General features: G+C 39.8%; 2 protein-coding genes and 1 non-coding gene across 3 annotated transcripts; all 3 read right to left on the bottom strand.

Annotated features, from left to right (window-relative positions):
* Nucleotides 1–2,178: 2,178 nt before the first annotated feature.
* Nucleotides 2,179–5,349, bottom strand: LOC129779704 (uncharacterized protein K02A2.6-like). The gene has a single exon (XM_055787336.1). The coding sequence runs from the start codon at nt 5,347–5,349 to the stop codon at nt 2,179–2,181; it is 3,171 nt and encodes a 1,056-aa protein (XP_055643311.1).
* A 144-nt stretch (nt 5,350–5,493) lies between these two features.
* Nucleotides 5,494–7,619, bottom strand: LOC129763275 (uncharacterized). The gene is made up of 2 exons (XM_055762172.1): nt 7,483–7,619; nt 5,494–6,499 (listed from the first exon to the last, which is right to left on the bottom strand). The coding sequence occupies exon 2, from the start codon at nt 6,497–6,499 to the stop codon at nt 5,513–5,515; it is 987 nt and encodes a 328-aa protein (XP_055618147.1). The 5' UTR covers nt 7,483–7,619; the 3' UTR covers nt 5,494–5,512.
* A 5,757-nt stretch (nt 7,620–13,376) lies between these two features.
* Nucleotides 13,377–13,448, bottom strand: Trnag-ucc (transfer RNA glycine (anticodon UCC)). The gene has a single exon. It is a non-coding gene; the product is annotated as a tRNA-Gly (tRNA).
* Between the last annotated feature and the right edge of the window lie 2,478 nt (nt 13,449–15,926).

Genomic DNA, 15,926 nt, shown 5'->3' on the forward strand with positions numbered 1-15,926 from the left:
AATGGACCAATCAAAAATGGGCACATAGTGTATTTGGACAATGCTTGATATTTCACAATTATTCAATTATTTATCTCAAGAAAAATGAAATGTTATTCGTTATGATAGATGCGTAGATATATTTCCTATCAATTGATGCAAAAACCTTTGCGATCTATTGAGAAATGCTCGAGTTATAAGCGTTCCAAATCTTGCATTTTTTCCTACTTGTTCAGTGCCTAGATTTCCATTTCACCCCCTATATCTTCCGGTTAGACGTAGTCCTACGTCAAAAACGTAACCCCACTAATCCTGCAAAGGCATCAATCGGCGCTTTACCAACAGCATTTGCCATTGTCGCTCTCACAGAAGTGTATGGTTTATTAGATTGGGATGAGCAAAATTTTATTATCCTAAAACACTCGACCCCATCGTGCCCTTGTAAGGATTTTATTCTTGTTTCAAGAGTAATCGACTGAGGGGTGAACAAGAGGTGATGATGGCCAGGACCAATGAACGCACCGAAACACAGGGGGATGGTCTCTGTCAATGGTTCGGATAATAACCACGATGATGTAAAGTTTTCGTCAAAAGAGTTCAAAGGATGGGGAACAGGAGCATTTTGATATAGAAATATTGATGAAGTTTGTCCTAACAAAGGCTTACTTAACCTTTAAATGGATTGAAGGGTTTGCTTTTGTTTAGGTTATTATGAAACCATAAATCTGTAGGTAGAATCAGATAATAGGGGTGAGAGTCCTGTCTCTTTCGTTGAAAGGTCGCTTTTGTTGTAAAGTAGCTTCAGTATCGAAAAACTGTTTACAATCCGTTCATTCGAGCTCACTTGTAACAGTCTTTTTTCATTCTTCAATTAAAATATATCGCTTTTTCATTCATCAAGCCGATAACATTGAATTATATTCAACTTTAGAGAAATTTAGAAGTCAATAATTCTGAGATTTTAAGTATCTGCTAAAATGTCATTTGACGAATCTAAGTTAGATTTTCAATCAGATGGCGCAGCGAGAAAAAAATGATTTGGTTTGCAATTCGTTTAAATTTTTTTTAGAAAAATTTGTTTTTTTCTTCAAATTTCCCGGTTAAAGTATATTTTCCACGCTGAAAAGGTTAGAAAATCATCATTTTACATTGTTTCATTCATAACACATTAAGGATGGCTTGGTAGAAGTGTTGTAATTAAAATAGTTTTACTGGGTAAACAATGGGTAGCATGTGTTGCGCTTCAAATACTGCAGATCTTGCACGTATCAGCCAAACGGATTCCCCTACATTATCAATTATATCAACCAACATAATGTGATATCGACTTCATCACCATTATCCACAGAATGAGCTTCTGAAAAAAAATCCGGAAGCTAGTACTCATAACCTATATGCATTATCAACCAATGCAAAATGCAAAAATGCAAGACTAAGGGTGCTCATACACTGTTTGACCGAAGCCAAATATTTGACTCTTTTTGACAGATAAAATTTGGTCAACGTGTACTGATCGATTATATTTTACACAAAACACGACAAGCAAATATTCAATTATTTGATGTCTAAAATATTTGTTCAGTTTGTTCTTCGAACCTGTCGGTACATGGTTAGGTTACCTTGAATATTCCATGTTCGGTGTTTGAAATTGTTTACCACTGTTGAAGATTGAAGAGTGACAAACAAAATAGTGTTTGTACAAATATCAAATCAAACCTTATCTGTCAAAAAATATCAAATATTTTACCTCCGGGCAAACAGTGTAAGGCCACCTTAAGAGCGATTACACATTATCCGGTTTCCGCCGGACCGGTTAGAATCCCAAATAGCAAATTTCGACCGTACCAACTGTAGCGTCTCGTCTGAAAGTATCCTCCTATTTCCCGGAATAATTGAAAGTCCGTAAATTGTCCTTAACCCTTTTATTTGCTTCCACTCGCCTCAACGGTTAAACTCCTCATAATCCCCGAACATCACAATCGTTTTCTCTACCTCCACGCAATTCCCTCTCCCTCTCTTCGAATCAATCGCTCGCCTCGCATTATTCTCTCTCGCACCAAGTACACGAAAACTAATAGGGTAAACGGCCATGAGTTGGCTATCGCTTACCGACTCTACATCCCTTTTCTACTCTGACAAAATAAAACAAATCTTGATACAAGTTATGAATAACTGCAACTCTTCCTATACTGACTTAAACTATGAATTATATTTTGTTGGCATTTTTCTGTCACGTTTGGGGCGCTTTGCGACGCTGCTTTCGTTTGTTCCGTCTTCGTCACTTTTGCTCGTTGTAGCTGAGGAACGTACTCTAGAAAATACCGTATGATGTTGTAAATTTGTATTTGTAGTTAGGTTGCTCGTCCTTTCTCCTTTTTCCCTGGTATCATCTGAGTGAAGGGTGAGATGATAATCGTCTGCTGAAGTAGCTTCCTCTAGTAGAACTTCTTTTTCCAAAGGCCATTTCCTCAGGTGAGACACCGGTCTATGATATAGAACGCCCTCGTCATTTGTAACGACCACATCATTGCCACTTCTCTTGACTACAGTGAATTTGTCGAGTTTGAATTTAGGCTCCAGCTTTCCAGTTTCGTGATTTTTCAGCATGACTTTGTCTCCAACATTGATGTCTGATGTTCTAGCGTGTCTTCGCTGGTCCGCATAGATTTTCCCTTGCATCTTCCTTATCGCATCGTTATCACGGGTTTCTTCATCTCGGCGCCAATATGGTTCAGTCCGCAAAGACGGCAGTAGATCCTTAACCGGTCTACTGGTCATCAATTCCATTGGTGATTTTCCGGTCACGGAGTGGGGCGTCGTGTTGTATGAATATACATAATCTTGGATGGCTTTGCGCCAGTCTGTATTGATGGCTTTCGCAATACGCAGGGTACGCAAAATACCCTGGTTTTGTCTTTCCACCAGACCATTCATCTGTGGCCAATAGGGAATTGTACGAATCAGTCGAATGTTTTTAGATTCACAGTAATTCGAAAATTCCTCACTGGAAAACGGGGGCCCGTTGTCACTCCGAATGGTTTCTGGGTATGTGTGCTCCCGGAAAATTGCTTCGAGAGCATGGATAGTTTTCGCAGCGTTCGTTCCCTTCATCTCGGTTATCCTCAGAAAGCGACTGTAATAATCCACAGTTACAAGGAATGTGGCACATTCCTTGGCCGAAAAAAAATCAATTGCTATGTCTTGCCAGGCACGATCTGGCATTTTCTTGCGAAGCATTGGTTCCGGTGGACCTTGTGAACTAACTGCAGCGCACCCAGCACATTCTTGAACATGGTCCCCGACATCCCGATCCATATGTGGCCACCAAACTTTTTCTCGCAGATTTTGGCGCATGGTAACTACTCCTGGGTGTCCCCTATGAGCAATCGCCAATGCTCTCTTTCTAAGGCTTGACGGGAGGACGATCCTATCATTCCGGACAATAATTCCCTCGAATATTCCCAGTTCATCATGAAACGCTTGATAGCGAAAAAGTTCGGATGGCCATTTCTGATCGTATATTGCTTTTATCACAGCTTTAAGAACCTTATCCTGCTCAGTTCCCTTTTTTATCTCTTGCAGAGAAATTGCCGTCGGTCCCTCTCCAACTGCGTAAAGGTAATGCTCAGTAGCTTCGTCGAAGGGTGTGTCTGAAGATGCATCAGGGTGTACCATCAATCTCGAGAGAACGTCTGAAATGTTTTTGCAACCAGGAATGTGTTCTACGCGGAAATCGTATGGCTGGAGCCGTAATGCCCATCCTTCGGCCCTTGAGCATGCACGTTTTCCTTGTTGGTGTTTCCCTCCGTAGATATATTCTAATGTTTTATGATCGGTAAACACTGTGAACTGGATGCCGAACAAGTATGGGTAGAATTTCTCGACGGCCCATACAACTGCCAACGCTTCACGTTGAGTTTGGGGATACACTCTTTCGGTTTTTGTTAATCCCTTCGAAGCAAAACTTATAATCCTCGGAATCTGTTCACCATTTCGCTGAGTGAGCACTGCCCCAAGGCCCACGGGAGAAGCGTCAACGTACAGCTCTGTCATATCATTTGGGTCGTAGAATCCTAGTCTGTGGACGGTTTTAGAGAGCTCGTTTCGAAGATCATCGAAGGCTCTTTGTTGATCTTTCCCAAAGATTTCAACATCCCCTCTCATGAATTGCCGCAATGGTTCAGATCTCGTTGACAAATCTGGAATAAACTGGCCAACAAAATTGACCAGTCCCAAGAAACTCCGCACTTCTTCTTTAGTTTCTGGCCTACGGAAATTACGAATGGCTGAGATCTTCTCATCAGAAGGACATACACCCGCTGCGCTTACATTGAAACCCAAGATCTCTAGTTCGGTTACTCCAATAAGACACTTGGCTTTGTTCAAAGTGGCACAGTTTTTGTTGAGAACAGCCAGTACTTGCTGGAGACGGGCGTCGTGTTCTCCTTTTGAGCTTCCAGCCACTACAACATCGTCGATATACACCACAACGCCCTCGATTCCGACTAACATCTCGGTCATCACCCGCTGAAATATCTCCGGGGCACAATTGATTCCGAACATGAGCCGTTTGAATCTCATTAAGCCCCGGCTCGTCATGAATGTAGTGATATCTCGAGAGTCTGGGTGTAATTCAATGTGGTAAAATGCCGAAGTTATGTCAAGCTTTGAGAAGACGGTAGACCCTCTGAGTTTATTCAAGAATGTATCAATCATCGGGAGAGGATAATGCTCACGTTTTATTGCTTCATTGGGGTATTTCATGTTGATACACAGCCTAATATCATCTTTGCCCTTGGGTACTACAACCATTGGTGATATCCATTCCGAGGGACCTACGACCGGTTCAATAACATCACCGTTCAACATTTCCAATAATTTTTGATCGACCTTCTTTTCCATAGCCACAGGAATTCGTAAGTATGCGATTTTTCTCGGCGGTACCCTTTTATCTATCGACAACTTCACCTGAACGTTGGGGAATTTTGGGAATGATTCACTTTTAGCTGAAATATGCTGTACCTCAAGCCCGACTTTCAACACCTTTAGATCTTCTGCCGTTCTTTTACTTAGTAGTGATTTTTGGGACCCTTCAATGACAAAAAATTCGGCGTAACTCTTCGGTTTGGATTCATTTATCGAAATCCATGCTTCGAATATTACCAATACCTGCAATGGTTCTTGGGTAGCGTAAGCCAGATACTTTCGGTCACAGTGGAATCTTTTTTTGAACAGAGTTGCATTGACATTCACAAGTCTCTCCCAAACTTGTTCAGTAATCGTGTTGATTGCTGCTCCTGAATCGATCAAGAAGTCTACTGGATGCTGATCGATTTTGCAGGTGATAATTCCATCGTTCTCTGGATTCATCTAAACGAAATAGGAGGAAATCAAACCAATATCCTGACTTTTGCTTTATTTATTATAAAAAATCAACGAGACACTACAATCCCTCAAAGAAACATGAGGTTCACAGATGATATTAAAAGAAATTCTAATCTATTGATTGCAAGAATGAGATAAAGTATAAACATTATTCTACCTCCATCGACTCTTCCGGTTTCGGACGACGGCGTAGTGGCTCCTCGTCGCTGTGATTTTCCTCCCGTATGGCGTAGGCGGCCTCGTTATTGGTGGACTTCCAAGTGGTGCGTGCTTTAAGCTGTGTCTTTCGCATGGCTCTGCATTTCCTAGCGAAATGGCCTGTACGACCGCAATTGTTACATCGTGAGTTCCGAGCAATGCAGTTCCGTGAATCTTTGTGGTGTTGCCAGGAACCACAGCAATCACATTCCTGCCTGACGGACATTTTTCCACTCCATGGCTTTTCACGGTTGAAATAGCGCATACCGGTGTTTTTCTCTCTATATTGTGGCTTCCTCTCCGTTTCCCGGCTCACCGCGGAAACCCCAGGTGTCTCAATCACTGCTCTAAACGACTGTGATTTCTCCTTCTGTTTCATCAGAAGTTCGCGATTGATGGCGTAGTTCATCAGCTCATCAAGTTCCATCACGTTTTCGAGGCCCTTGTCCTTTACCCTCTCATCTCGAGCGCCCATTGTTACCTGATGTAAAATTTCTTTTTCCTCGCGTTCCCGGAAATCACAACGGGCGGCTTGCGTTCGTAGTTTGAGGATAAAGTGGCTGAACGATTCATCGGATGACTGCTTTAGTGAGCGAAAAACTTCGAGCTCAACACGCTCGTTGCGCTTACCAACAAAAAAATTATTCAGACGTTTGACAGCGTTATTATACTCTGGAATCTCTTGGGGTGCCAGTGGTACTTTTGTCGGTCCTGGTTGAATTTCTTCTGGAACAGGCCTCAGATTGTAATAAATCCTTTGAAGGCCACGACCACCGCGTGCGAGCATGAGAACCAATTTCTCACGCTGTGAACCAACTTGCTTCAACTCCATCAGTAGCTCGAATGACCTAAGCCACTCTTCCCACTCCCGGCGGAGATCCGATGCATCAACTGCATCGTTAAATTGCTCCAAAGAAAAGCTTTTGTCGTTATCCATCTGAAAAGAGTCATATGTTCTCGTCAAATTTGCCTCTTCATGGTTGATTATGTTAGGAAAATATTTATGGCATAACTTCATATTTATTAATAATTCATCTGAGGTTGATGTTTAATTTGTTTATTTAATATCTTAAAACTTCACGAATTGCATGATCAAAATCCGCCTCTCTGATTTACGCTTCACTCAATCAACATTAATTTCTCTAAAATCTGCCGGCTCCCTAAACATTTTGTTCCAATTAACAAACCTCTAACAGTAAATCGGTCTTCAAACGGTTTCACATCTCTTCACATCTGTTCACATTGCTGTTCTCAACCTATATTCTGTTCTTCTTTATTTTTCTTTTTCGCTTCCGTTTCTCACCGCATCGCATTTCTAGTGAAAGTTGATACTCAACCGACCTCGCATCGGTTGGTATTGGTGTGTACATCAAGCGGTCTCGCATATGATGTTTTGGTCTTCAATCAGCCTCGGATTTCTTTCAATGGTGTGCGCTTCGGTCCTCAACCGGTCTCGCATATTTATGTGTTCGTTTGTTTTGTGTGCCTCAACCTCACATCTTTTGTATTAGTGTGCGCTTCGGTCCTCAACCGGTCTCGCATCTTTATGTGTTCGGTTGTTTTGTGTGCCTCAACCTCACATCTTTTTGTATTAGTGTGCGCTTCGGTCATCAACCGGTCCCGCATCTTTTCGCTTGGAATATATTATCTTTTAACCTCACTTTCTATGGTGTGTAAATTTGCAGGCCTTTGTTCGTCCGCCATTCTGTAAATTGTCACTATCACAAACCGGTCTTTTCCACTTATTTATTATTATTTTTTTAATTAACTAAACAAATTACATATTCAATCCTACTGGCAATGAATAAATTTTCTCCACTGTAGCACTTTTCCACGAACAACATAAAAAAATAGCCGACCAAAATTGTCGAAGGCAAATTTCAACACAAACTCTTGATTTCCTCTTGACAAGAAACTTACCACAAAAAATGATCCTACCGACTGCGCCAATTTGTAGCGTCTCGTCTGAAAGTATCCTCCTATTTCCCGGAATAATTGAAAGTCCGTAAATTGTCCTTAACCCTTTTATTTGCTTCCACTCGCCTCAACGGTTAAACTCCTCATAATCCCCGAACATCACAATCGTTTTCTCTACCTCCACGCGATTCCCTCTCCCTCTCTTCGAATCAATCGCTCGCCTCGCATTATTCTCTCTCGCACCAAGTACACGAAAACTAATAGGGTAAACGGCCATGAGTTGGCTATCGCTTACCGACTCTACACCAACCTCTTCACGGCGCCGTGATGCAGCCGTCCACTGCGACTGCAATGTCCGGTGACCGGACAAGCATTATACGCGATGACAGTAGTATTGTGTCGACGTCTGGTACAGACACCGGTTTGGGAAAGTAAATCATTCTCTATGAGAATATCAGACCTTAAGACAGTTAAATTGTTCAAATTTTTACTTTATATTATGTGATCACTTGAAACTCGTAATACTGATTCTTACTTCACCATTTTTGTATAATTTTCTTGATATTGTCACTAAAACTCATCATTGTAATATGAAATTATTATCAAACACCATTCTTGTTCAGGGGGTTTTCATCACTTGCAAAAGAACGTGTACCTCTATTGCATTAAGAACATATTTTATAAGAAAACGTTAATTTTCATTCATAATTTTTATTTTTAAATATGTGTTAACTGCACCCGAAAATCAATTATCACTATCATTTCCCAAAAGCGGAGCACGAACCTCCACGCGAATTGACAGTTGTTTTTCATGTCTGTTAGTATTAGTACAATTCAGGCAATTTTTCGCCCCATATATTAGTATGTGTGTGCCATTTGACGTTTGTTTGTTGATTTTGAAATCAAATAGAATTTGCAAGTGGTATGGACCAACAGCAATTAGCTGCATGTAGCAGGAATATTTGCAGAGATGTTTATCTGTCAATCCACTATTTTTTTTTTTTTTTTTTTTTTTTATCTGTATTATAGTGATTTTCAACTCATTTGGCTGGTTCGTCACTTGTACTTCCATTTTTGGAAGAATGTCGGGAGTGAGAATTGAACTCGTGACCTTCAGCGTGAGAGGCATCAATCCACTATATAAATAAATGCATGTATGTGTATGTGAGAGATGTACGGTTTTGTGTAGTGCGCCCAGCAAACATTAAATCGTATAATTTTGCACGTGCCAAGTCTTACAAGAAATCCGAAAAAATCATAATCGCATATAATATCAATCAAGATATTTGTCGTGTATATTTGAAATCGCATAACATGCAAAAACTCGATTTTATATACCATTATCAAATTAAGTCGCAATTCGGTATAACAAACATCAATTTTATGATGTACATTGTCGTAAAATATATTTAATCCGCATCATATGCGTAGATTACGCTGATGCAATTTGTGTGTCGTATAAGTGTATAATTTAAATCGATTCAGTACTGTAGCAAATCGTGTTGCATACTGAAGAAAATCATGAAACAGTAAATAATATTAGATCCTAATAAAGAACATATTACATCATATTGAAATGTCAATGAAATTCTCATGCACTCGAAAGTTTCAACCGCTGTTAAATTAATCTTCAGATAGCCGCGCGAGATAGCTGGTGGATGATAATCCAGACGACCGGAGTTCGAACCAAAATCGGAGCAGTTTTCACCAAACATTAATATGTGCCATTTTAAACATTCATATTCCACGCCCAACACAAGTCAATCAAACAATTATTATTTCTACAAATATAAATATTCATATATAAAAATGGCGATTCGTGAGGCTATAATAAACATTTCACGAAAATATTTTGCGCCATTTGTTTTTTTTTTCTATGTCTGTAATAAATTGTATATGAGTATGGCAAAAGTCGCTATTACAGCCGGTCAAAGTTGCATATTCATCCAAACAAATTCGGTAAGCATTTGCCATGTATGTATATGGCCTCCACTTTTGCATGCATATGCCAGTTAGGCGCATTATATGCCAACCAAATTTTAGGGCATATGATGTTGTATATACGCTTGTTATGCGATTTAATGTTTGCTGGGCGAGGTCTCTTTCACATTATTATCCGGTTATCCATCCAAACCCAGCGGCGCTTTTTGAAACCGGTCCGGCAGAAACCAGATAATGTGTAATCGGCCTAAGGGTGCTCATACGCTGTTTGACCGAAGCCAAATATTTGACTATTTTATAAAATAGTTATAAAATTTTATCAACGTGTACTGATCAAATATTTTCGACACAAAACACGACGAGCAAATATTTAGTACTTGTTTGCTTAAACTTTTTTAGACCAATTTGCCAAACAATGTACTGACGTACGTTAAATATTTCAATCAAACTTTCTGTATTTTTGATGTTTGTCATATTGATAATTGAAGAGTGGCAAACAAAGTGGCAAGTGGCAAATAAAACTACCGAAAGGAATGCCAGATCTTTTTATTGTAATTTTTATTCATTCATTTCCAAATCAGTGAAAATCTGTGTAATCTGAGTATTTTCTATTTGAATTGTTCAGCCGAGTTTGTCATTCTTTATATTTCATCAACCCAAACGAAAATGATTAATGAATTTCAGGCCTGAGATACATTGAAAAAATTGAGCAACATGGATCAATATGTGCATCTGGCATTCATGCCTGAAAGTAAACATTAGTAATCTTTTCGCAATATGGCCGAAAGGTAAGTTTATTATTTTCTATAAAAGATTATATTCTTATTGAGATTAATTGCTAGGTTTTCGGACACAATAATAATTCAAGATGAAGCGCACAACCTGCAGACAATATGCTAGAAGTATGCATCAACACGGTTCGAATCACCCGACATTGCCTTCTGTATTGATGATATCAACTCGGTGATGCATACCTAACTCACTGCCGATTCCGAACGGCTGCCCAAATAAATTCAATATGCACCAACTGACTTGGTTAAAGGACCTGGTAATCAGGTTTGGAATTGATCTTCTCGTGAAGATTAACGTTAGTTTGTTGTTTTTTTTTTGGGAGTTTCATAACATTCAATGAATTTCTGTTTTCAGATAAAAGAAATCAACTTAGAAGTTTTAACCGATCTAATATAATTCAACACATGGCGGTAGTTTCCCGGAAGAGCTGGTTTAGACGTCGCGGGGGTTTGCAAAACTTCGCGGAGTTTCTGGCAATAGATTTTGCCGGAGTCTCCCCAGTACCGACAATCGATCGATAAATGTTACAAGATGTACATTGATCTCGAGTTTGTCATGGAAGTCACTGAATCGATTTAAATTATACGCTTATACGATACACAAACTGCATCAGCGTAATATACCCATATGATGCGGATTAAATATATTTTACGACAATGTGCATCATAAAATTGATGTTTATTATACCGAATTGCGACTTAATTTGATAATGGTATTTAAAATCGAGTTTTTACATTTAATGCGATTTCAAATATTCACGATGCATACTTTGATTGATATTATATGCGATTATGATTTATTCGGATTTCTTGTAAGACTTCACACGTGCAAAATTATACGATTTAATGTTTGCTGGGTAGTTTAGGGGAGTGTCAAAGAATAGATGATTTTCAGTCGGAATGAACGTCTTCAAACTTAAAATTAGGAATGAAAATTAGCTTTTCCATATCAAATTAGTATTCTATTTAAATTAAAAACATCTTTGTTTGCAGGTGGTGAAAAAGTATCATACGAAAATAGTTTATGAAGACCACTTTATATTATAATGAAAAAAATCAGCAACAATGTTGGAACTGTATAGCCATATGGTCAGATGAAAGTCAGAAATACGTGTTTCAAGTAATTGAATAACATGATGCGAAAATTTTCATTCAAATTTTAAAACCGGCTTCGTCGACACCATGCCACTGTCATCGCGAATTACCAATTTACCACCATCTGACATATCATGATGTCAGTGATGAACTTTTACAGCAGAGGGATAGTGAGGTAGGCGGTGACGGTAGGTAGAGTGAGATAGCGATAATCGTGCCTTACACCTGCTTCACATATTTCGTAATGTCTTCAGAATGTCTTCACAGTAAGTCAAATGTCTTCAAAATGAGACATGTCTTTGATCCTGGAATCCCTGGATCTTAATTTTTCAAAACATCGATATCATTGAAAAATCGATTGTACAAAGATAAAAATATCGACGTTTCGGAATCACCAATGTCGCATCCCTCGTAAAAAAATTATAACGGTTTCATTTTCACGAGTAATCGGTCTTCCGCCGTAGGGTTCGGTTAAATTTCATTAATTTTTGAAGGATTGCGTCGTGGATTACATCTTTGCCGTGTCATAAACCAGTGTAAGAATGGGTGAAATTGAATCAAGCTTTTGAAAGAATAGTGAATCGCTCCCGAAGTTCATTGGCAGAAAAACGCGTTCTACGTTGCGGAGATTTGCCTTCGTCATTACATAATGGCGGCTTTCGCCGCATCGTGTTCGATTTGAATTGCTGCGTCCCATGTGTTTTTGATTCAATTCGAGAAATTTAAGTGGTGATATAAAAAGCAGAGTTTGTGCCAAGTGAGAGAATTCGTGTGAGAATTCACGTGAGTCATAGTGGTTAGTGTTCGAAAGTGATTAATGTTCATACCGAACAAAATGTCGAAGTCATCGTATCCTATGTATAACAGGAGAATTTTGTTGAGGCAACGGCTTCTAAGGTTAGTTGAATTTTACTTACTGGAGTTATAATGTTAGAATAAAGAGTTTGGGTAAAATCGAAGCAGCAAAAATCAGTACCTATTGAAAAAGTTTCCAGCTTCATAGTTTGGGTGCACGAATTTGCATACCTTTTAGGCGCTGACAGCTTTTTCGCGGATGTCAAATCAAATAATCGCGAGTTTCGCCGCAAATGTATGTAAGTTCAAAAACAAACAACTCATGTGGTGATATGCAAACAATCGGGGAAACCATTCGCTGCACTGATAAAACCAATCTTTCGCCAACCGCTAATGGATTTCCTATCACTTTGCTCCATCTATGTCGTCATTTGTGGTTTTTGGGGCCATAGGCCCTGCAGACCTCTTTTCTAAGCCAAATGGATCAGCGCAAACAGGTTTCCTCCCTGTGTGTGAATGGGAGGGGAAGGTGGGGGGGGGGCGAAGAGCAAACCCATCGACCGAAGCGAATCGATCCGTATCCCGAAAAGCAAACTCTTGGCGGTTTTTGCGGTTTGCTTATACACCCCCCCCCCCCAGCCCACTCCTGGAAGTGAATGAGCTATGCCCAAGTCAAACCCAAAAGGGTAATGTTTGTACCGCGGTCCCTAGTGCCTATTGCCGGAGGGTGCAGTTGACTATTCACTTGTAAGTGATGTAACGTGTGCCGCGCGGAGAACGTTAAATTCTGCGCAATATTCCGCAGGAGAGCACTCGAGCAAAATTGTGTGATGTGCGTCCGTGTTGTCTACCTATCTCGAGGCGCACCTGGTGGTAGCTCTGGAAGCTTGCAAAGTGGCAGCAGCCGGTGACGGTGATGATGCTTTGACCTTTTATGTTGTGAAGAGCTAATTAATTATTGAAACGTAATTTTACGGTGTTTGGCATTACTCTATGTGTGTCCCCTGAGGAGTGTGCTTGGGAAGGAGATGGGGGTCAACCGGAAGGTTTTGCGTTTTTCTTCCGCTCGGAGATGTTTCGCATGATTCGTTTCCCAAGTCGGGCATCGGAAAATAGCTCTGGGAGATAATCCGCTTCAAAGCTGCTAGAAGATGTGAGTTTAGGAAACTTTAATTTCAAAATTTTGAACACGCTCATAATCTGCACCTGTTTACTGATTGTAGGGGATTTATCGATCGTAACAAATTTGGGCTGATTTTGGAGGCAAAAGATCCCTGCGTCGGCCGGGAATCGAACCCGGATCAACTGCTTGGAAGGCAACTATGCTGACCATTACACCACTGACGCCCAGCAAATGCACGAACAGAGGTTAAAAAATGACTCCTCTCTGCTGTGAGGGCTCACATTTATTTTGCCTCTTCAAGCTTTTTAATCGTTAAATGGGCATAAAATGAGCACAAACTGCTGCCACTGAAGGATTATTTCATTGCGTTTTCAGCCGTTGGCAAATTTTCCGTTTTCTTTTCTCTCCTGGAACCCATTCAGTTACACGCATTCAACCGAGTTTGTCCCCCTTTTTGCTCTCGGGTTTGACTTGAAAGCGAAAGGGAAGGAGTGGAACTCTGCTGGAAGTTTTCGTATGAATTTAATTTGACGTGAAAGAGTGATATGGGTAATTTTCATGTTCTCTGCCGTAACAATGTGTTTCGTCGGAATTCCAGCTTCAGGCGTTTAAATTGTATTTTTAAAATTAACCTCAACATGTGAACTTCCCCAGAAATTGTATCATATCGTTTACGCGTTTGTTAAAAGCTACGAGCTCTTTTCTCCACTTTTCAACAGTTGCAGAACTAGAGTCCAAATTAGTCTCATCACACATCGCCACATTTTGTATACGAATGGGAGGGGCTGTCTATTTATCCCGGCTAGAAGAAGTACACACATCAAACAGCTGCGGGCGATCTCTTTCCCGACTCCCCGCCCCCGAATGCCGTTGGAATCACGCGTGAAAACTTTTCCCATATGTTGGAAAACTTGCCGTTGGTCTTCTTCCTCTGGGGTGGAGAGGGGAGGAGGGTGGCAGTTGGAGAACGATGTGTCGAGTCGAGACCGGACTATTTCGTACGTGAAAGTTTCATAATTAAATTAAAATGAATTCAATTTGCTCTAGTTTTTAATGTTTATTCTGTGGCGGAACGTTGTCCTCAGCCAATTCCGGGAGTTTGGCGTGCGTGTGGAGATGGAACCTCATGATAAGGCGTTAGGGGGGAGGAGAAATGAGGAACTTTCACCGATGGCATGGGGCAATTCATTCCGCTCTGATTCGATTCGTGGGAAATGGTTCAATCAATTTGTGATATGTGGGCTTTTCTGGCTTTGCTCGATATGGGGATTGCAGTCGTAATCTATTAATGCTAGCAGGAAATAGGATAACGACGCTAAAGGTAACAGTTTATCAAAATAGATGAATTGTAGTAGAAGGGTGATAACTTTTTTTTTAAAAATGGGTATACAGGTCGGACTCGATTATATGTGATTCGATTATATACACTTTTGGACTCCATTATAAACAGTTTGAAAAAGTTTTTTTTTTATATTTCAAATATGACTTATTTCAAGGAGAAATGTAACCTTGCAACGTTAAGGTGAAATTGAAGTGGCTGGCATGTGGCATGTACAGTAGGGTAAAAATCGTGATTTTTGAAGATTTTGCTTGGATTTTCACTAGGAGTTGTTTATATCGATATTGCGGCCAAATTAAGAAGGATAGAAGTTGGGTGTCGAAGAACAAATTGTAGAGCGGTTAGAGACCTTCAATTTAATTGATAGAAACAATCTAGTTTACTATAAATTTTTAGGATAAAATTAATAATAACACATTAAAAATTATTAACTATCAAGTTTTTCACTTCCAAAATGTTATTAAAACACACTAATTGAGTTGTTCCACGAAAATGTCCACGCTTGTCCACGGAGAGGGGGGAGGGGGTACAGACTTAATCCACGTGGACGGGAAGAACAAATATATCTTTTAAATACAATCACCTATACATTCAAAATTAAATAAAATCTGTTACATTTTTAAGAATTTCAAACACTGGAGGTCAGCATTTTTCACCGACGTGTTCAGTCAAAGTGGACCAAGTTCATTTTTAAATATAATCAAAATGTGTACCTTCTAAGCTAACGGGTTCAAGCGCATTTCAGCAAGGTGCTTCAAGAAAAAGTTTTGTTGATTTGAGTTTGGTGCTTGGAAATTGTTTAAATTCACTATATAATTGATTGACGCATGGTTCACTTTATCTGCACATTACGCAGAGTGATATCTGGTGATCTTACCGATAGCAATGAATATCCGTACACTCGAAATGCACTGCAGTGCATAAAACTTACTAGAATCCGATGATGGGTAGAAAAAAGAGTCCCCTGATACAGAAAAGTCCCAAAAATCTGATAAAAACTTTTTTATTTCAACAATGCGTGACTTTTTTACATTCGCCACGATTAATAGCCCATGGTTCGCTCTGAGTGCATAGTATTCGTTGATCATTCAAAACAATTTCTATCTGTTATTCCTGCTGTATGCATGATTTTCCAAATCTAAGGAATGTGGGATGTAGCTTGCGAAATGCAAAACGATTTTCTTAATTCTGCGACTTGGTCCCCGCTGACTTAACACCGTCTTTCGCTTCAAAACTTGAGAAAATGGACGTGAAAACTGAAATACTCAAAAAGTGTTGAAAGTTGAACTGGAATTGCAATAACGCATAATACGATTAATTCACATTCTCATCTCTCATGGCTTTATTATGGCATCCAAAAGAA

Source organism: Toxorhynchites rutilus, chromosome 1 (assembly GCF_029784135.1).
Source record: "Toxorhynchites rutilus septentrionalis strain SRP chromosome 1, ASM2978413v1, whole genome shotgun sequence".
In the NCBI taxonomy this organism is placed as follows: Eukaryota; Metazoa; Arthropoda; class Insecta; order Diptera; family Culicidae; genus Toxorhynchites; species Toxorhynchites rutilus.